The 24,675-nt window shown below is 57.0% G+C and overlaps 1 protein-coding gene across 3 annotated transcripts in view; it reads right to left on the bottom strand.

Annotated features, from left to right (window-relative positions):
• The window catches only part of NIN (ninein), a 62,538-nt gene extending 42,531 nt beyond the window's left edge, over window positions 1-20,007 (bottom strand). For all 3 annotated transcript variants that reach the window (XM_050897812.1, XM_050897813.1, XM_050897814.1), the window contains exons 1-3: window positions 19,969-20,007; window positions 13,380-13,583; window positions 7,029-7,110 (exon numbers count right to left, since the gene is read on the bottom strand). In XM_050897812.1, coding sequence (XP_050753769.1) covers window positions 7,029-7,110; window positions 13,380-13,562 — 265 coding nt within the window. In that variant the 5' untranslated portion in view covers window positions 13,563-13,583; window positions 19,969-20,007. The remainder of the gene's footprint in view (window positions 1-7,028; window positions 7,111-13,379; window positions 13,584-19,968) is intronic.
• Between the last annotated feature and the right edge of the window lie 4,668 nt (window positions 20,008-24,675).

Below are 24,675 nucleotides of genomic sequence, written 5' to 3'. Positions count from 1 at the left end.
GGCAGCTCAAGTCTCCAGATTATGCAGACACCTGGGCGACCGCTGCTGCTGTCGGTGGATTTAAATCACAGCTCGATTAAAAGCGTAAAAACAACCAGGCGAGTGGAAAAAAAAAAAAAAAAAAAAGAATTGGGCAAGTTTGGAGGCGAACGTCTCCTGAGGGCCGACACAAGCAGCTGATCCGGGCGACGGCAGGGCAGGTCCCAGCTTGTGCTGTGCAACTAATGCCAACTGCAAGATCTAAATAACCCTTTGGAGTCGTCATCTAATTACAGGGGGCTCCGCTCGCATTCCCCGGCTCCAGCTTCCTGCAGCAAGCTCCTGCCTTCGGGGACTGAATTATCCGGGAGCAGTCGTGGACAGCGATCAAAACAAAAACAAAACAAAAAAAAAAAGAGCAAATTTTGGGCTATTTTCAGTGAGAATCATCCAACGTCTGGAGCAGGGGGCAAATTAAATGGAGGACCAAATTAACCAGGGATTCAATTAGGGAAAGGCTCTCCGCCGCGCTTTGTTTCAGTGTTTGCTAACCTTACCGTCGAAACCCCCCCAGGACTCGATCAGCTTTCTTTTCCGCCACTTGCAGCATACCGAGGCAGTGGCAAGAGCAGCAGCTTTTTAAAATTTTATTTGCAGAGCGTTCTGGTACAAAATAAATGCAAGAGTGCAATACTAATAAGGAGCCGGGAAGCTGTTCAATCATTGACAAACGGTCTCTAAACCCCCCTGCCCAAACGCCTCCTTGGATAATATTCCTTTAGATATGGAAGAAGGCTTCAAGCTTGTTAGAGGAAAAAATATTCTGCAACTTAGCTATGCAATGAATTATAAAATACACAGGACTAGGAGTCCTTTGATTCCTCCAGCCTTGCACTCCATCCATCCATATTGCAGCTCTAGGGAACAAACCCGGCGCCCGTGTTTGAACAAGGCCATTTTAACAAGATTTGCTGCAGCTGGGACTCGCACATGAAAGTTGTGTGATGAAGTGCGCCAATAGAAAAATCGCAATGAGACAGGCTGATTAAGTAAGAGCCCGAGAACAAAAGCAAACCTTATCACTCCTATTAAAGCCTGCCCGGTGGTGAACAATCTCCATCGAGCAGCTCTCTCTGAAATGCTAATATTTGTGGCTACTCATTCACCCATTTATTTTCTCCCTGCCATCTCCCCGCCCTTGCAGAAGAGGGTTGGGGAGGGCTTTGGGTTTGTTTTTTTTTTTTTTGAAAAATAATTTTTCCTCCTCCAAGACAGAAACGCGCCTCCGCGCCCATCTGTCTTTGGAAAGATGCAGGGGGGAAAAGAAGCTGTAATTTAGCAATCATGAAGCTAAGGCTAAATTTCCTTCTGGATTTCCCAATGCTCAGAAGAGTCCTGTTTCCAACCCCCCACCCCGACAGCATGTTTAACCACTGCTGCAGCTGAAAATCCAGCTGTATATGGAAACGCAGGTGCCTTCGCACCGTGCCACCCCGCAAGCGCTTTAACAGCAAGTGGGAAAATGGGAGCATCTCCCCACTTTTGTGTTTTAAGCATTTGGAGGCTGGCAGCCGATTTCTCTCTCCCCTCTTTGGTCTCAGCACCTGGGTGTGCTTGTTTTGCCTTTGCAATTAAAAAAATTGTGAAGCCTGAGAACACCCCTGAGAGGGAAAGGTGACACTTCACAGTTTGAGAAGAGCAGAAAGTTTGCTCCTGCCTTGCAAAGCTCCGACTTTGAAGTAGGCTGTGCCTGAGCCCAGCTACCAAGGGGATCCCAGCTCAGGCACCCTGAAATCCCATTTCCAGAGCCAGCATGCTTTCATTAACACTGGGCTACAGCTCTTCCCCTGCAAGCCCCCGTGGACTTTTGTGCCGTTGGCTGCCGGGTGCATGGTGCAGAACAAAGCCCTTGCATTACGGGGCCACGGGCACTGCACCGGCATAAGGGACCGCATCCTGCAGCCCCATCCCTGGGAGCCCAGACCCGTCTCCTTTGCAGAAAGCCCCATGCACCATCATCTCTGGACCGGCTGTGCACGGGTACTTCCACACGTGCAGCATCCTCTAAGCCCCTCCGTCCTCCTGCTTTCCCAACCCCAGCACAGCGGCCGGTGCCCTCGATGCTCCCACCATCCCCGTATTTAGGGAAAGCTGAGCACGCGTGCCAGCCAAAAAGCAGCAACCTGTGCTCCTCGAATGCAGAAAGTTCACTGACGAGCTGAACTGAGTTTCTCATTTCCAGCCAAAACTGATGAGGAAGGATGGAAAGAGCTGCTCCATCCACACATGCTTTCAAAGGCACACGAAGAAACAGGAGGGAGACGGCAAAACCAATGCTTTCAGTGAGGCAGATGCCCATGAGACAGCCCTGTGTGCTATTTATCCCAAACACTGTAAAACATACCCCTGTATTGAACACAGAGGAGGCTGCTCTTGCTCGAGTCTGACCTCTGGTACCCTCTTCTGCAACCAAGAGCAAGGCGAGATGCTGCTCCTCATAGGCCCTCGCTATTGTGCGGCTGACAAGCCACCAAGAAAGGGGGAGGAAAAAAAAAAGAGAAAAAAAATAGGTCAAACCCTCCCTGCTTCCTACAGCCCTCAGCAACGCACGGGCTTCGTAAAACACACACTCCAGAACTGGTGCCTAATTAGACACTGGGGTCTGATCTGCCCCCCTGAACCGTCCCCGGGCTGGGGGTGAGAGCAGGGGCTGCCGAGAGAGCAAGCCTCTCACCCCCCTGCCCGGGGGGGGTTTGTGGCCCCCAAAGTGCCCCCTGAAAAAAACTCCTAAATCTGCATTTCACAAGAACTGTCCCCCCCCACCCTGCCCAGATTTAAGCGCTGCAGACAGAAGCCATCAATTCCCTGGGTCGCTCCCCCCCGTCCATCTCGGCAGTTAAACGTCTCCATGGTTAGAGATTTACACTTGATTTTCTGCCTTTCTGCGCTAGATAAAGTCATTTCAAAATCCTGCTCTGCCCTCAGATGCTTGGGGAAGGGGGGGGAGCTCCCCTTGATGGCAAGCAGCATTTTCCTGGGCCCAACATCAAAGCCATCAAGCGCAGACAAAAGGGGTTTTAGAGGAGGAAGACCCTCACCCCGCAAGCCCGTCCTTTAGAGGCAAAATTAATTTCTTTGCCACTTAGGATTTGGAAGGGAGGGATCCTCCTCACAGCAGCAGACAGCCTACCGCTGGGCAAAGCACATCGCAGCTAGGATCTACTAAATCCTAATCCCCCGAGACACCAGGTACTGCCTAAACTCCTCCTGGTCCCTATTTCACACTTTGGGCTCAGCAACCAAGGCGGAAAGGAGCGGCGGCTGGGTCACCACAGCCCAAAAATCAATGCATTTTGGCCCAGAGGCATTGCCTGTGCCTAAATCACCCCTGTCCGGACAGTGGCACTGGTTTTATACCTGTCCCCACCCAGGTCTCCTTGCGGAGCAGGAGCCAGACCTTTGCAGCCACGTGAGCAACCTTTCCCCCATGGGTGGGATTCCTGCAAGGGCATCATCCCCACCAGCTCCTCTTCGGGAGGGCAGTTCTGTTGTCTCCATGTGCTAGGAAGAAAAAAACCCAACAGCCTCTCGTGACCGCAGGGAGGATGGCATCAAGCTGCTCTTTAATTTGTCCTGGGTGTTCCCGTAATCCTGCGCTCCACCCCGGTAATCCCTCCCTATCCGGGCTTCCAACGCACAGAGCTGACTTTTTATTTGCCATAATGGGGAGGAAAAAAAGCCTGATTATTCCCCCCCTCCCCAATCACCCACATAACTGATTCTTTTTCTTTCCCTCCCCTTAAATCTATTTTATTGTCCCCAGACCCCACCCTCACTGCTACAGTAACCCATGCACAAAGAGCATCGGCGGCAGCAGCACCCAGCCCAGGTCCCGTGGGGCTCCCAGCACCCACAGGCTCAGCCCCCGGCCCTGCAGCAGCATCTCTCCAGAGCATCAAACCCCGGTAATTTGGGCTGCAATTTATCCGCACGCACCACCTTTGTCAGGCAGCTCCGCAAAGGCTCGAGGTGCTGCTGGGGGTGACGGGTCTCCCCGGCAGTCACGCTCCTGCTTGCAGGAGCTAAAATAACCACTAAAATAAGCACTATTTTAAGACCCTTTCAGGCCTTTTTCTGCTTTTCCTGGAGTCTCCCCTGTTCCTCTGCCCAGCCACATCACTTCCCGGCAGAGCTGGGGTTTGCCCGGCTGGCTGATGCTCTCGTTCGCAGCTGGGTCTGTGTCCCCACACCAACGTCCTCGAGGGGACAGAGCTGATGACAGCAGTGCTGGGAGCTCTGCCTGCCTCGGTTTTCAGGGCTGCTTCCCAGGCAAAGTGCCTGCAGCGCGCCAGGAGCATCCTCCCTGCCAATCTTCCCTTTGGAAAGGGAATTTAGCTTCTTCGCCAAGAAAAAAAAATAAATATATATCTATCAGCTGCTGTCTGCAAGCCTGAGTGCCTCTCCCACCTGCTGCGTCCCCCCCCGAAAAAAACCAGGGAAACCCCCATCAGCCACTTCTACAAGAACTGCTTTTGCATCCCACGGCAGTTTTGGTTCCTTCTCCCCAGCCCACGGGTCCCGCTGAGACCCCAGGGTCTGCCCCATCACCCACGGGCTCCTTGTGCACCCATGGGGACAACGATGCTGTCCCCTGCTGGGTCCCCTCGGCCGTGTGGCACAGGTTGTCTGGGGGCTGCAGGGGAGCAGCTGGTTTGGAGAGCAAAGACCCAAGCCCTCCGGCTGCTTGCAGACCCAAGGGACCTTCCCAACACCCAAGTCTCCAGGTAAAACCACAGCACCAAGGCACATGGCCGCTTCCTTGTGGAGCAAACTCCACAGATGCAGCAGACAGCCTTAAAATCTGTGCTTCCCCCCCCCAATTAAATTTTCATTTAAATTATGCAATTTGGAGCTCTTAACTCAATTTTTCCCAAGCCCGGGGCGGGCTGTAACACCAGCATTTCCACAGTCACTGACAGTTTGACACCAACAGCACAAAGCAGCTTGTTCTCCAAATCTCGAGTTTGATCTAAATTAAAAGAAGCAAAGACTTTGGCGTTAACCGACCTGTCAAAATGCATTAAAAATAAATGCCTCCCAGGCCTGCCCGGTGCAGGCTCCCTACCTGCACCGCATGCCCTTTGATTACCTGCCATGCAAAACCCAGCTGACAAACGTGTCCCCAAGGAGGGCTCTCCGGCTCCAACGCAGCCTCTTGCCGGCTGCATTTGTAATTTCCCCTGCGATAACCCCAAATTCAGCCCTTTCTAGAAGATTTATTTATATTTAAATCAAGCCGGAGCTTCTCAGCCATATGATTCCCCAATAAATGCAGAGTGCCGGATTAGTTCTGGTTCGCTGGGGTGCTGGGGCTGCTTCCCGCTCCATGCCAGCTCCTCTCCGAGGGGCTGGAAGGGATCGCAGCAGACCCGACCCCTCGCCAGGCACCAGCGGGGCTCCCCCGCCTCCCTCCTGAGCACCCACTGACCTGCGTCGGGAAATTACATTAAGGGATGCCTGGTGCAAGAGCTGTCATCGCCCATCTCCCTCTAAGCATTAAGAGCTTTGGACACGAGGGGTGGAAAATAAAAATAATCCATCAATTGCATCTCTTGGGCCCTGCGGTTTTTGCAGCCTATTTAAGGGGGAAATTTGTAGTTTTGCTGACAGGCTGCGCTCTCAAGTGCGGGATGCTCCAGCTGAGACTGATGCTCCAGGAGAGGAAACTTGAGTTTTCCATCTCCCCCCTTGCTAAGCTGTTTTCTCCTTCGGGGATTTCGTGGCCCCGCTGCTCCGAAGGCAGGATTAGGGATTTACATACAGGTGTGACACCAGGCAGACATCAGCCCCCCCTGCTCCAGCTAGAGCCGCAGGGGCTCAGCCCTCACCCTGGCCCCACACCTCCCCAGTGCTCCCAGCACCACCAGCCCCTCATGCATGGGGAGCTGGGGGGACACATCAAAGCTGTGACCCTATTTCCTGCCGAGGGTCTAAAAAGCCACGCTTTCAAGGCACGTTGAAACAAACGGAAGGAGAAAACAGGACAGCGAGGACTCGCAGCACCCACTGCTTTCTCCGACGAGCCCCAACCTGGTTTGTCAGAGGGCTCATCTTGTTCAGAAGCATCTTTGGGCCAAACTGACTGTCCCCTGGGAGAAATACAGACGCCTCGGAGTAGCTTCCTGCAGGATCAAGCTCGTCCCGCTCATCTCAGACACAAGGAAACAACAGACTTTCAAAAAAAAATGAAAATCAACGCTAGACAGGAGAGGTATTTCCGTGTCCAGCAGCCCATCTCCAGGAGGAGCTCTGGCAGAGAGCTTCCCCCTTATAACCTTCACAAAAACAGAGTGGCATCCAAAGCCAGCACAGGTTTTCGGTAAGGCATTGCTGTCCCCCGAGACAGATCCCACCGCCGGCCCCTGCAGAGGCACGGCAGGAGCACACCGGCTGCCGGGGCTGCCGCCGGCTCAGCCCGGAGCGGCGGCTCCCCCGAGGCAGAGCTCACAAACCCTCCTGCCAGGCTGGGGCTTCTGCGCCTGCGTCGGGGTCGCACCACCTCAGGGCCGAAGCACTTGAGTGGAGGGGAAGGGGATGTGCCAGCCCCAGCCGGGAAAAAGCAGCAGCAGCAGCATTAAAGCAGCCGTTTGACTGCCTGCCCGTAACTATCTCCTGCTGCTGGAGAGCTCCGAAAGCATCCCTGGCCACCAGAAGCGTTGGGGGATAGAGAGACCTCAGCCCATTTAGCAGCCGTGGGACGTCTTGAGCATCTGAAGTGCTGTTAGCTGTCTACACGCAGACATCACGTGCCTCTCCGGGCATTTAGATCATGGTAATGGGATATAAATATCTAATAGCTCAGAAAACACTTTTGTACAAGGCTCCACAACAGACCTTAACTCTCTCTTCTCCCTAGGTCTGGGCATCCAAGCAGAAGAGCCTATCTCAGCATCTAAAAAGCACTTTCTCTTCTAAGTTCCTCTGTGAGAGCCACCCACATCTGCTTTGCCAAAGAAAAATGTACTATTTTAGATAATTTTAGTATTTACCTGGTTCTTGGAAGTGTTCTTCATTTGACAGAGTTCTGGATAAGATGAGGATAAGTGCTTCTTTAAATTGATCAAAGTGGACCTGTGGAAAAAAGGGAAGAAAGGAGGAAATCAACTGGTGCAGATAGTTAAATATCAGGCCAATAATCCAGCAGGAAGACAGGCAGCAATGCAAATCACTCAAACCACCGCGCTGAAACAAGAGCATGCCTGTGTCTGCCGACAACCTCGGCAAGGGGCACGAAAGAACCTCAGCTCGTTCAGTCCTGGGGCCTGGAGAAGTGACAGCAAGCAACATGAAGACACAGCCAGCATCTTTGAGCACGTGGAAGAAATGACTGCTATCACAGAATGACTCAAAGCCACTGCTTTAATGCATTGGTTGGGTTTTTCCATCAAACAAGAAGCCAAAATAATACGTCCAGAGGACCAGGGAGCATCTCCATTACTTGAGATCACCTGGCCAGGGTCAGTGGCTTCTACAGTGAGACACCAGTCCTGACCAGTGATGAGATACTCTGTTGTGGAAATGCTCCGCTGCCCTAATTAAGCTTCAGAAAACACTTTCCAAAGCAGATAGCAGAAAGTCACAGCTTTTCCAGGGCAGCCCTGCCCCGGCTCCTGCAGCTCCATGAGGGCTGGACTGGAAATACCAGGTCTGGAGTGTGGCTACGGGAAAACAAGGAGGGATGACCCTACCACTGGGTTTTCCCCTCCTCCCCTTTTCCATCTGTGTCTTCCTGGAAAGCCTCCTGCCTCACCGCCACGAACAATTGCAAAGGGGCTACAGCATCCTTCGCAGCCGCGCTGGGGAATGTCAGCAATTCCAGCCGTGGGGGACGGAAACGCGGGGACAGCTGGGGAAGCTATTTGACATGGGTCAGTGGTGAGGCAGAGCTGGCTGCTACGATTTCTTTTGGCTAAATAAATCTTAGGAGAATTTTTAGCATTGAACAAGAGACTTTGTATTTAAAGAACCCACCGAGGTTGCTCTTGCTGGCAGAGTCGATCGCTGCGAATCCGGCACGAAGGGCAGGAGCCGCAGTCAGAGGGGATTTTAATGCCACTGGGGGAGGCACAAGCGGCAAAGTTCAGGTCTGAAGTTTGCCAGCTTGTTCTTGGGGTCGAGCCAGCCCAAAAAAAGAGCAACGTGCTCCCCGGCAGGCAGGGGACGACAGCGGAGCTGGGGGCTCAGCCATGGGCCCCACTGTGCAGGGGAGCACCTCACACCGCAACTCAGGCGGTGCAAATCACCCCTGCGGTTTTAAACACAGGCTCCCTGAGTAATTAAACAGTTAGAAATATGTTCAGCAAAGAAACTTGTCAGGGATGCCTTCATCTGAATACTAATTGCTGCCATTCATTTCCAAACGCTGGTGTACTTCAAAAGGACAGTTTACAGAGATAGGAGCATTTGCCTGATTAAAAAAACTTGACATTTCGACTAAATGAGGATGAATAAAAGATGAGGGTGTTCGAATAACAGGTCCCCTCCCCATGGGATCTTCTCAGGAAGGCAACGGTGGCAACAGCCATGGGGACAGACAGAGCCGGTCCCTCGGATGGGTGCTGGGGCTGGGTTCGGATGGGACCTCACGGCAGGAAGAAAATAAAATAAAAATCATTTTGCATCACTCATGCAAACGCGCCAAATGAGAGGGCAGAGCAGAACCACTTGGGCAGGTGCGGAGAGCACCACTGACACGTAACCTGCTCTGCCTAACGAGCCCCGTAACTCATGTCTGCCAAGAAGCACTAACGAAGGGGAGGAAGGAAGAAGGGGGGCTGAGCCCTCGCTGCCGCAGCTGCGCGCGGGACAGATGGCTCCGGCATCGAGGCCGCAGAGCGATTTTACCATGACCACGACGTCCAAAGGAGCCCACGGAAGATTAGGCTGTGGGGCAGGAGGCGGCTATCCTCCGGCCCCCCCGCCCCGGTCAGCCGCACAGCAGGATTTAAAATGCAAATCAGCAGCACAGAGACATGCCAGCGGGCGCTTGCACAGGCTCAGAGGGGTCCCACAACGCCTTCTGAGCAGCAGCACCCAACTCTGTAGATGTAGCCCCAAGCTGGTGGAGGGGGGATATTTTTCTTCAAGGAAAACCTCTGGCCCATCCTAACACCGGATAACCAGGAAAAACAGTATCTGTTGGTGGGGCACATTTGACCTTGGATGCTGCATGTCTGTACACAAGGAGTACTTAAAGAATTAGAGAAATGCAACTGTTAAAATTAGAGCTGTGCTCAAGTACAAGCCAGGCCAGGCAGCCTGTGGGACAGCAAAGCCACAAACGCTACAATATCTCATATTTTAAAGAAAGCAATCCTTTGCCACTGCTCCCCAGCAATGTTCTCGCTCTATATCCCCATCAATTTAAATGCCAGCGTGCATGCAGGGGCAATGTGCATCCCCGGGAGATACGGAGCAGGCGACACCCACATCACAAAGCACCCCACACGTGTGTGCTCGGTATCTGCACACCTCCAGCACCCATGTGCTGTCATGGAGGGTCACACTCCTGCCCGGAAGGCCCATGCCAGGGAGGCTGTGGGCTCCCCACAAGTGCGAGGAGCACTTCCAGGGATGCGACAGCCCACGTGGGCAGGCACAAATCCGCAGCAATAGCCTTCGGTTTTTGCTTAGAGAACATTTCCAGCAAAAAGACGGGCCTGGACAGCCCTGGGGAGGAGAGCACTAACTGCAGCGGTGTTGCACAAAGCACCGTCCACTTCTGGACAACAGCCGCAGACACTCAAGCCAACCCAAAAACTTTACAAACGCAAGGCAGAAAGTATACAGCAGCAAAACACTGTTGGGATGTTTGAAGTTTAATACTCTTTTCAATGTGCTCGACCAAATTTGGGGTATTTTGGAACTGCCAACTTGTGCATCTGCTCACGGGGGCTTCGAACTGCAACCCGAGGGCCGATCCAAACCAGCCTGAACACAGCGGAGTTTGGGAGGCAACAGCATGGCGTGCATTCGTGCTCACCCAGAGGCGTGGATCAGGGACAGGACACGTGTCCCTGCAAACCCCACAGCAAGACCAGGACTCTTGCACAGTGCTGGGGGCATGTTAAGTCCCTGGTGAGGAGACTTTTCCCAGAACAAGTAAATCAGAGGCAAACAAGACTAATATGCCAACACAGGCATAGCAAGCCCAGCCCAGCTTCCCCACGGTAATCAGGGACCAACCAAGCTGCCGGCTGCTGAGCAACCTCAGCGCCTTTGAGAAATCTTGATGCCTGCTTTAAAGCAAGTTTCCTATGAAGCCGTGACTTATTAGCACTAGAAAGAGAGCATGCATGTGCCAAGCTACCTGCTGCTTCTCGCTATTTGTCCCTGCAATGCAAAGCAGCAGTCTGCAACCCCGGTCTCTCTGGGGCATCGGTGGCTCCTTCCAGCTCCCTCTCCTTCATCTTTGAAGAGAGTTCTTTTCCCAAAGCCCTGTCCCTGCTTCCAAACTCCTTCCAGCAGCAGCAGCCAGAAGGTTGCAGAGGAAAATGTCAGGTGGGGAAGACACAGGAACAGGACAGTCTTGCAATCAAGTCTCCTGCCTGGCATGCAAAAACCCACTGCGCATTAAGGGGAGCAGCGTCACAGCGGGGCTCAGAGGGAGTATATTTGCAAGAGGTCGCCAGCCAAAGCATTGAAGGGAGCTGACGAGTGAAACCTCACGCCGCGGTGTCCTTGCTGCAGGCTTGCTAATGCAATAGCGCAGGGGCAGGGTGAAACCTGAACTCCCTGTCCCTGCTTGAGGACGGCTGCGAAGGACAGTCCTTGCGCAGGGTCCGGAGGTGCCCGACTTACCCCCGTCCCTGCAAATCATATAACGGCAGTCATCGCTGCAGCCCATGAGCACTGTCCCTCAAAGACACCACTCTGCGTTAGCTGCTAATTAACGGGCACTGCCTCTCGGAGGCCAGACGAGAAGGGCACGCCTGCACGCATCCTCTCGGCCCCGCAGTCAAGTGCGAGGGGCCCGAGGAAACAGCCTTCCCCAAGGAATCCCAGGAATTGCTGCGAGCATCGCCTCCGCACGCAATCGCGTGAGGAAGGCGGTTCTGGGATGGTTTGGCTCTGCCACGAGCCAAGGCAGGATTTACACACCCCCGCCGGACCCCGGAGATAGCACGTACCCGTTAATCCCCAAAGCATCGCACAGAGCGGGGCGGGGGAGGCAGCACATCCAGCCCCTCGCCGGGATGCCGGCTCAGCTCCCGGTCCAGCCCCATCGCGGTGCATTCATCCCCAGAGCAGAGCCCCCGGCACAAAAGCAAGCACGTGGCCCCACCGAGTTGCCCCTCGGCAGACAAAACCGTCCCCCGCCACCCCCCTCCCCGGTGCCCTCCCATAAATCCCGGCCCCTGGAAGTGCAGATAAACAAAGGCTGCTCCCACCGCCGAGAGGGACCATCTGCGGCAAGGAGCCGGCAGGGCAGGTGCAAGAAGCCTGCGCTCGGGGAGCAACATGTTTGCCGCTATTCTCCCGACGAGCTCCCTAGGAAACCCAGAGGATTCGACAGCTATTAAATCAGGCTCGCGCTTAGACATGGGCCATTGCTGCTGCTAACGAGCACAAATGCCGGGGAGATGGGAGGAAATGCAGGAGACAAAGATTATTCTGACGTTCAAGTCGCAGGTTGTAAGCGAGAACCGTCCCCAAAGACAAAGGAGGGGGGAATAAAATAAAAACGCTCCTCGGGATGCCTCGTGCCCTGGGACAGCTTGCAGGGATGGAGGTCCTGGCCGGGATGGAGCGAGCATGACCCAGTACTCAGGATGCCTTAGCAGGGGCTTTTTGGTGCCGTTGGGCTGAGTGTCTACGGCATTTAACTTCGCTTCTCACCCACTCTGAGCAGGCCACAGGGATGAGCACTGTTGCCTTAGCCCTGACAACCATATCTTTAGTACTGCTCTTTCTTTCCCTCTATCCCACCACCCTGCAAGCAGCAAAGCTGGATAACAGCATCCGAGCGGCGGAAGCTCAAGACGGCCGAGCAGCACGGAAAGTCTCTGATGCTCAAGCAAATGCCACGCTGCAGCTCCCAAGGTCAGAAACCTCCGTCTGGATCCATCGTCTGGATCCATCGTCTGGATCTATCCGTGCTCCAGCACTGCTCGCTGTCAGCGGAAGAGCTACGGCCCCAGGGCAGGCGAGGAAGAGGAAGCTTTGTTTGTTAAAGGAATCATTTTGTTTTGTGAAAGCTGCAGTTTGATAAGAAATTGGAGTCGGGATGGCTGCGTAGCTCATGTCTATTGAGAGCCCTGGCTGCCCTGCTCTGCGTTTGCTGATTTTAATGAGCAGTGATGGGATTTCAGGGTGATTTTGAGGGAAGCATCCAACGCGCTCCAAGCACAGCGTGCTGGGAAGGAGGTAACACAGAAGCACAAGGACATCCATGCTGAACACTGAGGTCCCCCCAAGGGCAAGCAGCTTCTGCTCAACACCCTGGCATTTAACTCTATAAAGGCACAACCACAACCGAAAAAAAAAAAATCACTTTGGAAAGCATGGTGTGCTCACTGGCCACAGCTCCCATCCACAGGCTGGCAGGACGCTGCAGCCCTGCAGAAGGAAGGAGCCATTTGTCCCCAAAAACCTATCCCAGGTGGGTCTGTGGTAACCACAGCTGTGTGTGGACACGAGCACCAGGTAACGTGGACAAAGGCTCAGGCAGCGACAGCTGGAGTTGGACAGTATTCTCTACTTTAGAGAAACACGCCTGACTGCATGCGGCCCCACCAGTTTAACTACAGCTTAAGTCAATGTAAATCACAGGCTCAAGCCCTGGCTTTAGGTCCCCATCGCATCCCAAGCCCGGCAGAGTTTTGCGCAAGCACCCGGTGAGCTGGTTCGGGGAGATGACCCAGGCCAGAAGCAGCACTAACTGGTGCTGGGGGGCACGCGTGCTGTGTGAGCCAGCGTGCGCACGTGCTCGGCCGAGCACCGGCGTTGGTGCAAGGGCAGCAGGGACCCAGCACTTGGTCTAGCCTCGGACTCTGGGAAAACACACCCTGCATCAGTGCAACACCAGCACACGAGGCTAAGCGTAAAGTGGTGGTTTCTGAGAGTTTCAGACTGCCTCCAGTCAGGGAGGACACACCAGCGAGCAGTTTCCTTCCCCGTTATCACTAATCCCCCTCTCGGAAGCTGCCCTACGCCCACATTGCTCAACAGAACAACAGACACTGCAAGTCCTGCAGCCCCAGAGCCTCAGGGATGTCGGATATTCACAAATTACAGACATTCAGCCTCTTTCCACCACCCTCCCACGTGCGCAGGAGCAGCCGCCTGGCACTGCCTTGCTCCCAAGCCCCAGACCCCCCCCCCCATCACCCCAGCCTTACCCTGCCTAGGAGGTTGTCTTGGAGGAGGGTCTGCTGCAGCGCCGGGGCCACCTCCTCCAGGTGCAGCACGTGGCAGAGGTCGGTGAGCTCCTCCTGCCCCAGGGACCCCGTGCCGGTGCTGTCGAAGCTGTCGAAGAGCTCCTTGAGGCGAGCTTCATACTGGTCCTGCTCAGCTTCATCCATCCCATAGCCTGCCACGCTCACCTGCGGGGAGAGACGGGGCTGGTGAGCATCAACTGCAGCACCCACAGCACGGCATGCAAAGGCACAAACCCCAAGGGCTGGTACAGGGCCAGCCCACGAGGCTGTTTGCGGCCACGTTTGTTCGCATTAAGTCAACCTGGTGCTCCACCACTGCTCCAGCCTCTTCCATCCCACTGCGTGAAGCCAGAAGTTGCACAGCAGAAAGACCAAGGGGAAAAAAAAAAGCCTGCAGAGCCAAACCCTCCGGGTGGGGACAGCCCGGGTGGCTGGGGCAGCCCTGGGTTGCACGTCCCTACCTGCCACCTCGTGCTGGTTCCACAAGCAGCTCATTTGCCTCGGCTGGAGCAGCTGAGGTGCTGCAGGGGAAAATTGTTCCCTTGAGCTCTGCTGGTTCCCAGGTGTTGTAGGTGATGCTTTGCTCGCCTCAGCGAGACGATAAACAACGAACCCGGCAGTAACAGCTCACCAGTGGCAGGGGGCAAAGCGTGGGGCTCTGTCTGCGGAGGGTAGGGCAGGAGATCCCAACTGCTGCCTCTCCCTCCACCCCAAACACTTCAGGCCAGCCAGCCACCGTGTACACCCCCCCCTCCACGAACACAAAACACATCCCTGTGCCAACTATGCTCCTTTTTATGCCGGCTTGGGTGCAAGGAGCCCCAACGCACCGTCAGCCCTGTCGACGCTAGCGTGCAGCATCTCTGCTTTCCTCCACAACCCCGGCACGGAGCCACGCAGTGCCCTGCGCCTGGGGAGGACGCGTCCCCACTGGGTCACCGCCCAGTCCCATGGCACTCACTGAGCTGCTCTCCTTTAGGTACTTCAGGTCAAACCCTGTCTGAAGGTAGAGAAGTGTTTAACAGGGGACACTGCTAGGGTGGCAGCAAACCCAGGCCCAGAGCAGAGCTGATCCCAGCATGGAGATAGCTGAAATGCATCTGGTCTCCTGCACCAGCAAACAAAGCCCAGGTTGTTTCCCCACCACTCGCCTGAGGGCTTCATCCCCCCCCCCCCCCAAGTCAACAATTTTTCATCTCTCTCATCCCATTGCTAACCAGAGCATTGCAGCCCCAGGAACTGTTTTGGGAGGGAAATTTCCTGTCTGAAATGAAAGATTCGGCTGGCATCTGTTTACCCAGCCTGGCTGCAGGGCTCCCCACCGGCTCAGGGCAGAAGCGTAACCCAGTGCCATGACACAGCCTTGGTGTGCACGGCCACCGCGGGGACACGCCACCACCCCGGGGGCACAATAGGCACGGCAGGCGTCATCGCCAGGGCGCACTGAGTGGCAGTGGGCATTGCAGGGACCCGGCGGCCCAAGGACACGACCCCAGGATGCTCAGCCAGCCTCAGACCATCGCCCAAGCGCCAGCCAGGTCTCCATGTGAATTTTGTTTCACCTATGCTGCTGCAGGTTGTCTTAGCCAGATTTCCCAAAGGCGGGGGGGTCCTATCCAAACCCCCTCGCTGTCCAGCTCTGCTGCGGAGCAACCACCTCCCCTCCTCCCTCTCGGCATCGCAGGGATCCTACAGCCTGCGGCTGCCTGTGTCACCGGCCGTGCTCACGGACATCCCAGAACAAGTGGAGCTGCCCTGACTGCAAGGTGCAGCCCAATTTCACCCCCCTGGCTCACCACTGCAGCCTCGAGGAACACGTTGATCAAGAGCATTGTGAGCCGCCACACCAGCTCGCACAAGCATCCTGCAGCAGAAGGGCAATCGTGAAAGCCTGTCCCACCAACGTGGCTGGATAACTGGGAAATCTCCGGGGCACACGCTGCAGCAGCCGTGTCCTTGATTTTGCTGGCCGCAGGAGCAGATACCAACGCAGAGCAGCATCGGGCTCCCGTGCCTGCCGAGGGATGCAGGGCTGGTGCCAAGCGGCACGCAGGGTCCACGGGACAGAAATAGCCCAGCCCGGCCGTCCTTCCTCCTGTGCTGACATGGGCAAGGACAGCAGCATCGCCAGACCTCTCGAGAGAGAGTGGACACAATCCCTCCCCATCCCCACGTCGCTGTACCTGAGCCTCACACCCTCAGTGTCCCCTGGTTCCCCCCCTAACCCCCCCAGATGCTTCTTGAGCTGCTTTAGCAAAGCACCCAAGCCCCGCGGGGAAGAGCGAGGGTGCCAATGCGTTTGCATTCAACCCAGGGCACAGAGGAGGAGCCAGCACCTGAAAACTCGGGTGCCTGCAAGCAGAAGGCAGGCAGCAAACTAGTTTCTGTTCTCACACTGGCAACCCCATTTCCCACCCGCACCCACAGTTCAGCACGCATGGGGATCGATAGCGGCTGCTGCCGGGTACCGGCGTCGGGAGAGCCCTGCCTGCCCCGGCCGTACAACCCAGCAGCCCCAAAACTCACAGCCGAGGCTGCAGCAAAGGTGACTCCGACCCATGGAGCTTCCCAGGCATTTTTGAGTCTCTTATCTTCAGGGTCAGCCACCTCCTGCTCCCCAGAGACCTCTCCAGCACCCAACTCTAATTCCACACCGCCAGAACCAGTTCCCCCAGTTAGACAGCACAGAGAGCTCAATGCCACCTCCCAACATGTCCCCGAGCACCCATGCTGCCGGAGCACTGGGGTCACCCCCTCTCAGGGCCGTACCAGCAGGCAGCCCCAAAAACTTACCCCGGATGAGTCTGGATGGGCTGAGGGAGGAGGTACTGGGGAGCCCATAAAACCAGCAAGAAAAATACAATCCCCAAAGGGGGAGAGCATCAGGTGCATGGTCCCTGCCCGGGGCCAGACCTGCCCTACAGCCCGGGGGGAGTTTTTGGCGAGTACATGATGGCCCCAGCAGCCTCGCATGTCCCCATGGCAAGGGACAGTCGGAGCTCAGTGGGCTCCGCACCAGCTTGGCACGACCCAGCCACCCCTGCGCAGCCCGGGGAGGGGATTTCACGCTTTCCAGCGTAAAAAGCATCAGAAATAAATAAAGAAGGACAACGCTCTTCGCCTACCTGCAGTCAGTCAACGACGGCGAGCTGCCGGCAGCGAGGCGATCCTGCACGCATCCTGCGCAACCTCCATCTTAGGAAGCCAGCTCCGGCACGCAGCCGGCTGTGCAAGGTGACCCAAGATGCCTACTCCCGGCTGAATTATTCAGCAGCGCTTTGAGGGGGGGGGGGGGAAGAAATAAAAACCCCAACCCTCCTACCTGATGAGCTCACGAGGCTGCCTGGCATCACCCAGCAGTCAAAATAATGAGGTCAGCGGCATCAGACACCCGGCATGCACAGCCACTCTCCGCACCCGTGAGCCGGAGCTGCCTTGCGGGGTCAGGGATGGGAGACTGGCAGCAGAGAAAGGGCTAAGAGGGGAGGGAGGGAACACAAGAGGCACACAAAGCCTGAATTAAACCCCAGCCTTTCATCTCCGCTCCAGATGGGCCAGCAGCTGAGATGCAGGAGGGCGGCCCGGAGCCGGCAGGATAATAGGGACGGGCGGCAGCTGAGCAGGGGCTCCCCGGTCCCCTGCGAGGAGGAGAGGGGCCGTTCCCCGCATAGGGCATCACTCTGTTCAGATTTATAGCTGGCCTTCTGTGTCGTTTTAAGTCCCCCAAAATGACCGGCTTGAGCAGACGGCGCAGAAGAGTGTAGGCTTAGGAGAACTACTTGGAGTCATAACCGCATTATTCTTTATTTCTCTTCTCCCTATAAGAAGTCCCAGGAAGCAAAGCACTCGGGGATGATGAGAAAAGGAAGTTTTCACCGGCGTTTCTTTCCTTCCTTTAAATCCCCCCCCCTCCTGAGAGCCAGATAACCTTCATGGCACACAATGGAGAGGCCTGATAGACCAAATTCGCAGCTAAATTTAACTCAAACAATATAGGCTTAACCTGTAATTACCGCTTTGCATATTAAGTGCCTGGAATCAATATCAACCTCCAAGCTTTAGCCTTGAACTAATGAAGACACAGATTACCTGGTCAATCAATGGCACCACCAAGTAAAAACTACAACTAGCACAACGCCTGTTTTTGTGCAAAACAGTATTAATACAAACAGCACGCTTGCTGCTGCGCGGTGGCGCAACATGGAGATTTCAGGGATGCTCTGCCCGGATGGCCCCATGGGCTGCATCACCAACCGCCCCTCTCCGGGGCTATGGGTGACACTGCCTCCATCCCAGCCAGCCCTCCACAGAAGGCAGCAGCCTCAGGCAAGTCATCTCCTTCAAGTGACAGCGAGGAAAAACGTTGCTTTCGCCGCTATTCTCCATTGCCTCGACTCAAACGAAGGCCTGGCCATCAGCAGCGAGTAAGCGCCCAACGGAGCAGCATCACGTGGCCGCCTCCAAAACACAAGCACCCGCTCCCCGAGACGTAACCGTTCGGTAGCGTCCACCCTGCGCTGAAGAGCACGGCTATGCGTTGGCAGGTTAAAAGCAACTTGCCCTTCCCTCTGCGCTTGGGACAACCGGGACGATGTGACCACAGCTGGCAAAAACCACCAGGACCCCAGTTTTTAATGGCAGGGTTTATAACGAGATGCCCAGCAGCCACCGAAACCTTGAGCCCTCGCTGGAAAGCCAGAGCTGGGGTTGTCTGAGCTAACTCATTATCTCTGTCCCCTCATGAACCATCTCATCCATCACAGCCACGGCTAAGCTGCTGCGATTCACTGCGTACACCCCCAAACCCCGACACCGCTGCCTGTGTCAGGGCGATTTCTGAGCTCAGCCCACCCCGCAACACCCCGTCGCCTCTTGGGGAGCAGCGGCTCCACAAAGGGTCGCACCGAGAAACCACAGGGAAGGGGAAAAAAAAGCCCAAAAGGACAATGAAGCACCCAGATATCGGTAAATCACTTGACAGCACGCCCGGCTCTTCAAGGGTCACCACCAAAGTCAGCTTTACAGCCGGCAGTTCCTCCTCCCCATTGAGCACAGTCATAATTTTTGCAGCCCAGCGCCGGCTGCTTTGCACCTCAATGCCACCTCTCACCGTGCTCCCCAAAACATGGCCAAACCCTCCAAAGTTGGCAGAGAAAAGAGATTCTGTTAACCAAGCTCCACTCCAGCTTAGCAAAGCAGCGACGGCATATAAAGCGCAATAAATTTATGTAAAGAGCTTCAAAAGAAGCGCAGCGTTTTGAATATTCACGCCACCTCAGTATTTGCATTGTAATAGGGCCTTTCAATAAGCAGCCTTCCTCTCAATAAGGAAAAACAAAGCGCCCATCTGTTTTGATTTTGCAAATCGGGCTGGAGTTGCACTGCAATAACTCGGGGAACCCTGGGTGCGATAAAGCCCAAGGTATAGGCACAAAGCTGATTATTTCAGAAGTAAACAAAGCGAGCCGGCAATTTACCCAGCGACGCCTCACGCGCCGGGAAATAAGGGATTCGGTAATTCCCGCGGAGCTCAGCCCTGCGCCGGCTCCGATAAACCCGGGCCGTGCTGAATCACGGCGATAACGCCGCGCATCCATCGCGCTGCGGGGACCGCACGGCGAGCCTCTCGCCGTCACCCCCGTTTCGGTAGAGCAAATGAGAAAGACGGGCAGGATAAACGCACTCACCCAAACCGACACCCACTTGCACGGCAAACCCCCGGTGCACCCAGCTCCGGTGGCTGACCCTCCCGGGCTGCGGATTTGGGCTTTCCTGGCTCACGGCCTCAGCCCCATCCTTACCCGGATGCGCCAGAGGTGACGGGCCCACGGTTTGCGACCAGACAGCAGATGCCGTCTGCCGCCCTTGGTGACAGCGAAGGCTTCGCCAATGACAAAACAACTGCTGTTATTAATTCCTCCAGCCACAGCCTGCTGCTTCCTCAACTCAGCCCGGAGAGAGCTGGTCCAGAACCGGCTCCCGCACCCCACGTTTCAGGGCGCTTGGAGCATCTCTCCGGGGACAGGATGAGGATGCACCGCAGGATGGGGTGCCCTTGGCAGGAGGGCGAGCAGCGCCCGGTGCTGCTCACCCCGCCGGACCACTGCCACCAGCGCGAAGACCACCGCTGGGGACTGTGGGGCCTTTTGCGTGGCCCCCACCCACGCAGGCACCCCTCTGCGCCCACCCACGCCTCAAAACCCCCACTGCACCCTCTGACTACGAGACCCCGTCCCCAGCGCCCCCCCTCCCTTCCTCCAGCATCCCCCCCCCCATTCCCCATTCCCCACGCACCCACCTCACCCGCTGCACCCCTTCCCCGCCACCCCGGGCCGGCGCCCCGCACACGCGGCTGGCCGCGCCGGGAAGGGGCGGGCTGCGCCCCGGTACCGCCCGCGGAGGAGGGACCGGAGACGGCCGGGAGCCCCCCCCACCCACCCCGGGGGCTCGGTGATTCCCCCCACCCACTCACTCACTCACCCATCCACCCGCCCGCGGTGCTCGGCGCTGCACCCCCGGCGGCGCGGCCCCGCTCCCCTCCCGGGCTCACCCGGCGCGGGTTGCCGGTGCCTCCGGGCGCGGCGGAGCAGGAGCGGATCGCTGCGTTTGCGGAGGGGAAAGGGGACCGGGGGAGGTGCTGCGTTCAAATGCGGCGGTGTTTATTGGGCCTCGGCTCGGGGGCGGCCCCGGGGATGCGGGGCGGCCCCGGGGCGGGGGCGACCGGCGGCCTTTGTGCGGCGGGGCCCCGCTGGCACCGCCCGGGTCCGCCTCCCGCCTGGCATCAGCAGCGTCCCGCACCACGGGTGACAGTTGCGTGGGGTTCCCCCATGCTGTCCCGCAGCCCCGGTGGCACCACCGTGGTCCCTGCTGTCCTGCCCCCCCCCCAACCCGGGTGGCATCACCTCGGTTTCCGTCATCCCGCACCCCAGGGTAGCATCACCCTGGCTCCCTGCTGTCCTGCACTCCGGGGGTGCCCTGCAGCTCCTCGTTGTCCCAAAAAAACAATGGCATGTCACCTGGGCTGCCCCACGCCTGAAGGTCATGGCACCATGTCACCCCACTGTCCCCCACCCTGGGGACATGGCACCCCGGCTCCCTGCCATCCCGGGGCCTGTGGGGTCGGCATCCCCCCCTAGGGTCTCCTTGTGTCGCCATCCCCCCCAAGTCTCCTTGCGTCACCATGATGCGAGGGCCACGCCGTGTCTCACGGCACCCAGCCCTTCCACTCGCCCTAGCACGCGTGGTGGCTCAGCACACCGACCCGCCTGTGCCCCCCACTTGCTTTGGTGGGGGGCACAACCGGGGATCACCCCATGAGCCGTCCCACGGCGAGGCTCCAGGATGCTGACGCACCATCCGCGGGCACCAGCGAAAACTCAAACCCTCACTTAAACCTCGGCAGCCCTCATTAGAGGCTGGAGCCGTCAGCCGCCCACGCTCCTGCTCAGCGCCAGCAGGCACAGGCTGAGTGGCAGGGAGCCGGCGATCCCCGAGGGTTGTGGCTTGTGGATTCTCCAGTGGCTAATAAGGGGTTCAACTCACACTGCAATCTGCTCTCGCACAACTGCGTGGGCTTATTTTGCTGGGTTTTTTTTGTGAAAACGCTAGTGAAGACGTAATAACTTTTAGGGCCTCTTCCCTTTTTTAAGGCGACTCTGAAATTGGTCTGCAGGTTCAAAATCTTTATGGGGGAGGAGCAAGGGAAACACAAAAGCGATGCAGGGACGCACAGCAGGTTGCGTAAGCCTTGCTTCAATAAGAAACCAGGCTTAAAACCCCACGAGATCCTGCAGCGGAGATGCGGGCTGGTTTGCCACGCAGTCCCACCGGCTGCGACAGGGACACCCGGGACACTACACGTGAGCTAAAAAGCATAATAAAATATTTAACCCGCTGCAGCAGCTGGGGTAGCTCTGCTGCCCGAGTGTACCCCCTCGGCACGTCACTGCCAGCTGCCCCAGTGCTAGCGCCGGGCCTGTGGGACGTGGCAGAGCCGAGCGGGTCCCCCAGCGCCGAGCAAAGCCCTGTCCAGGGACCGGGGCTGTGTCCCCGCAATGATGGAGGCGAGGAAAGGTGACTTTAAAGGGAAGGAGGCCTTGGCGAGAGGCTTTGCTGGACAGATGTTAGCAGCCACAGCTTTGTGCCGGGGGAGGGCTTTTTGTTTTGGTTTTTAACATTTGCCATTTTTCTCCGACGCTTTCTTCTGCTCTGACACTTGCTGAGGGTTTTTCTTTCTTTTCTTTCTCTCTCTCTTTCCGCATTTGCTTTTTCAGCCCCGGTTCAAACACTTTTTCACCGTGTATTATGTCGAAGTTGAAACCATCTGGTGCTTTGTTTTGTTGCGAGCCCGGCAAGTGCCAGGACCTTTATCCCCCTCACCCTCCTCCTCGCCGCGACAGCGCCGGTGCCTCGCTAATCCAAGCGACAGCCCCGAAAAATCTCCGCCGTCCACCCAATAAAGCGACAATGTTTGCATGCTTGCAGCCGGCTGGGCGATGGGGACGGGCAGCATGCTCGGTGTCCCCGTGTCCCCAGCAAGCCCACGGGGATGCGCAGACCCCTGGCTCGGCAGTGCCGGGCTGTATCACCGCAGTGCAAATTCCTGACTCATTTTTAGGACCGGCTGTTAGCAAAGGCATCCTGATTTTATTTTCCCCCCCCTTTTCCCACAGGAGGAAAGCATGTTTCTAGGAGCCAGGGAGCCCCACCAGACACGGACCCCGACAGGTCCTATTTTTGGAGCCCCCTTCCAGCAAGCAGCTGCATTTGAGGACGGCATTTGCAGCGAGCGCCTTCCGAGCGAGCTCGGCGGAAGGAAACCTCTGCTCGCCTACGCTGTCACGTGTGACACACACCAAAAAAAAAAAAAAAAGGGGGCACGTGGGAAAACCCGGGACTGCTGGACATGAGCTGCTTGCAACGGTCCGGCCGGACCCAGCGCCACGGCCAGGCTCGGGGCCTGGCACGGAGCCACCCGAAAACGGGGTCAGCAGCCGTGGCCGCCTGAGCAGGCAGTGGGTGACCCCTCTGCGAGGCCGTGGGCGCCCAGTCCCTGCAGAAACACCCTCCCGACACGGCTCTCGCTGCCCCGTCACGCTTTCCTTCCCATTTCCACTGCACAATGGGGTGCTTTGTTCTGCCGGGGCGAGGAAAGGTCCAGGCACGGCCCGGGGAGCTTGGGGGGAGCCGAGAGCCGCTCTTGCATTCCAGGGGTCTCCTCCCACTGCGCCGTGCCAGGCGAGACACCCTTCACCCCGGCCTCCTGCCGGACCAGAGGGAAGCAGGGCCATAAAATAGCAAAAAAATTAGCAAAAAACCCTACGAAACCATCAGCAAAAAACAAACAAAGGGGGCACTTAGGAAATGACGCCGTAGGAAAAACCAGCCGGAAATCTCCCCGTCTCACAGCTGGTACGGGGAGAAGTTTGGAATGAAATAAGCCCAAACTTTGATTTTTTTTTTGCATAAAACAATGGCGAGCCGTGCTAAGCCGCGGCAGTGCCAGGCCTCCTCGGCTGCGGCTCGTTGCTGCCATCGCACGTCCAGCCCCCGCTGTACAAGTCGCATTTCCACCACCGCTGCTTGGGCCTGCTCCTGCACACCCTTTCGGTTGCAGGATTTTCCCTCCAGCCCAGGAAACCCTCCTATTTGTTACGTTTGCTGTGCCGGCTCCTTATTGCAAGAAGTATTTGCGCGGCTGCTCCATCCCGGTGTGCACACCGCGTTGCTGAAGCATCTGCCATAACTCCGTGCCGATCCTCTCCAGCTCTTGCTGCTGAATAAAGCCCCTGCAGGCAGCACTGGCTGCACCCTGCCCATCCCAGCAGGCAGCAAAGCGGAGGTGCTGGGGACCATCTCTCCCATCATCTTCACAGCAACACGCTGCCGTGTGCCCCAGCTGCAGCCCCAGCACCCACTGGGAACGGGGTAAAATTGGGGGTGGAAGGAAAAAGCTCTTGTGTGTAAAACCAGCCAGATCTGCCGGTCGCTTCCGTTGTCCTCCTGCCCCTGTGGCATGGGAAGAGCAGCTTGCGGGTGGCTTGTGCCACCTTATTGCAACATCTGCTGACGGGGAACATGCACCCGCTTGCCCATGGCCCCGGTGGCCCCGGTTTGACTGGATCTGTTTGTCTTTGGATTTGCATTTGGGGCCTGGTGCAGACTGCACCCGCATAAACCGCACCGATTCACGTAGCTGCACATGAGCACCCTGACAAACCCCCCCGCCAGACACCCACCACGGGTACTGGGTGCTGGAGGGGTGCAGGGCCACGTGTCCAGCTCCTGCCTCGTCCCAGCAGCTTATCCCACTGTCACGTCCTGCCTTGCCTGGCCCTGGAGCTCGGCTAAAATTGCAGGAGCTCAGGAAAACCAGTGCAGGTCTTGCTTCGGAGGGCAGGTGAAATAAGAGCAGCTTCTTGAAACGCCGGCGTGGGCCGGCTGCTCCTCTGCCGAGAGGGTTTGCTCCCAGCCCCCCCTGTAATGTATTTATCAAAGCCCTCTCGGTTGCGGGCCCCGTTGGCAGGCATGGCGACGCAGGCGATGGCCCAGCCCTGCGTGCCCACATCCCGGCAGCGCATCCTCCTGCGCCTGGCAGAGTTTCATGAGGCGTATTGGTGAAACAGGGATATTTCTTGCCTGGTGGGAAGTTTCAGCCTGAAAATTTCCAGCTGACTCAGCCTGACAGAACTACAGGCGGGAGTGGCAGCTGAGAAGGGAGCCAGCAGCAGGTTTCTACCCTTCCAGCTGAAGCCAAGGGAAGCCAGGTTTGGTTTTAAATCTTTTTTTTCTTTTTAAAATTTTTTTTTATTTTTAAATTTTTTTAATTTTTTTTTTATTTTTATTTTTTTAAACCTGGAATCTTTCCCTGCACACTCCTTGCCATGGCAAGGCCGATGTTCCCGGCGTGTCACCTCGCTGCTGGCCCCGTGCTCTCCCCGGCCCAGCCCCCGGGGACACGGGGGTGCACCTCTGCCGGGGTCCCGTCCCCCCCCCGGCCCCTTAGACCCCGGGGAGGGCACGGCGGCACCACGTGGGCGGCCGCGGCCCCGCCCCGAGGCTCAAAGGGGCGGGAGGAGGGCGTGGCTTGGCGCGGAGGGCGCGGCCTGCTGGCAAGAGGACGGCTGCGAGCGGCGGGTCGTGCTTTGGCGTGGGCGGGGCCTGGGGGCGTGGGGCGGGGCTGTGCTCGGCGTGGGGCGGAGCCTGGCGGCACCGGCAGCCGCGGCGGCGGCGGCGGCGCGGGCAGTCGGCGGGAGCG

Source organism: Gymnogyps californianus, chromosome 5 (assembly GCF_018139145.2).
Source record: "Gymnogyps californianus isolate 813 chromosome 5, ASM1813914v2, whole genome shotgun sequence".
NCBI classification, from domain to species: Eukaryota; Metazoa; Chordata; class Aves; order Accipitriformes; family Cathartidae; genus Gymnogyps; species Gymnogyps californianus.
Note: the sequence above shows the minus strand (reverse complement) of the source record. Positions and strands in the feature narration are given on the sequence as shown.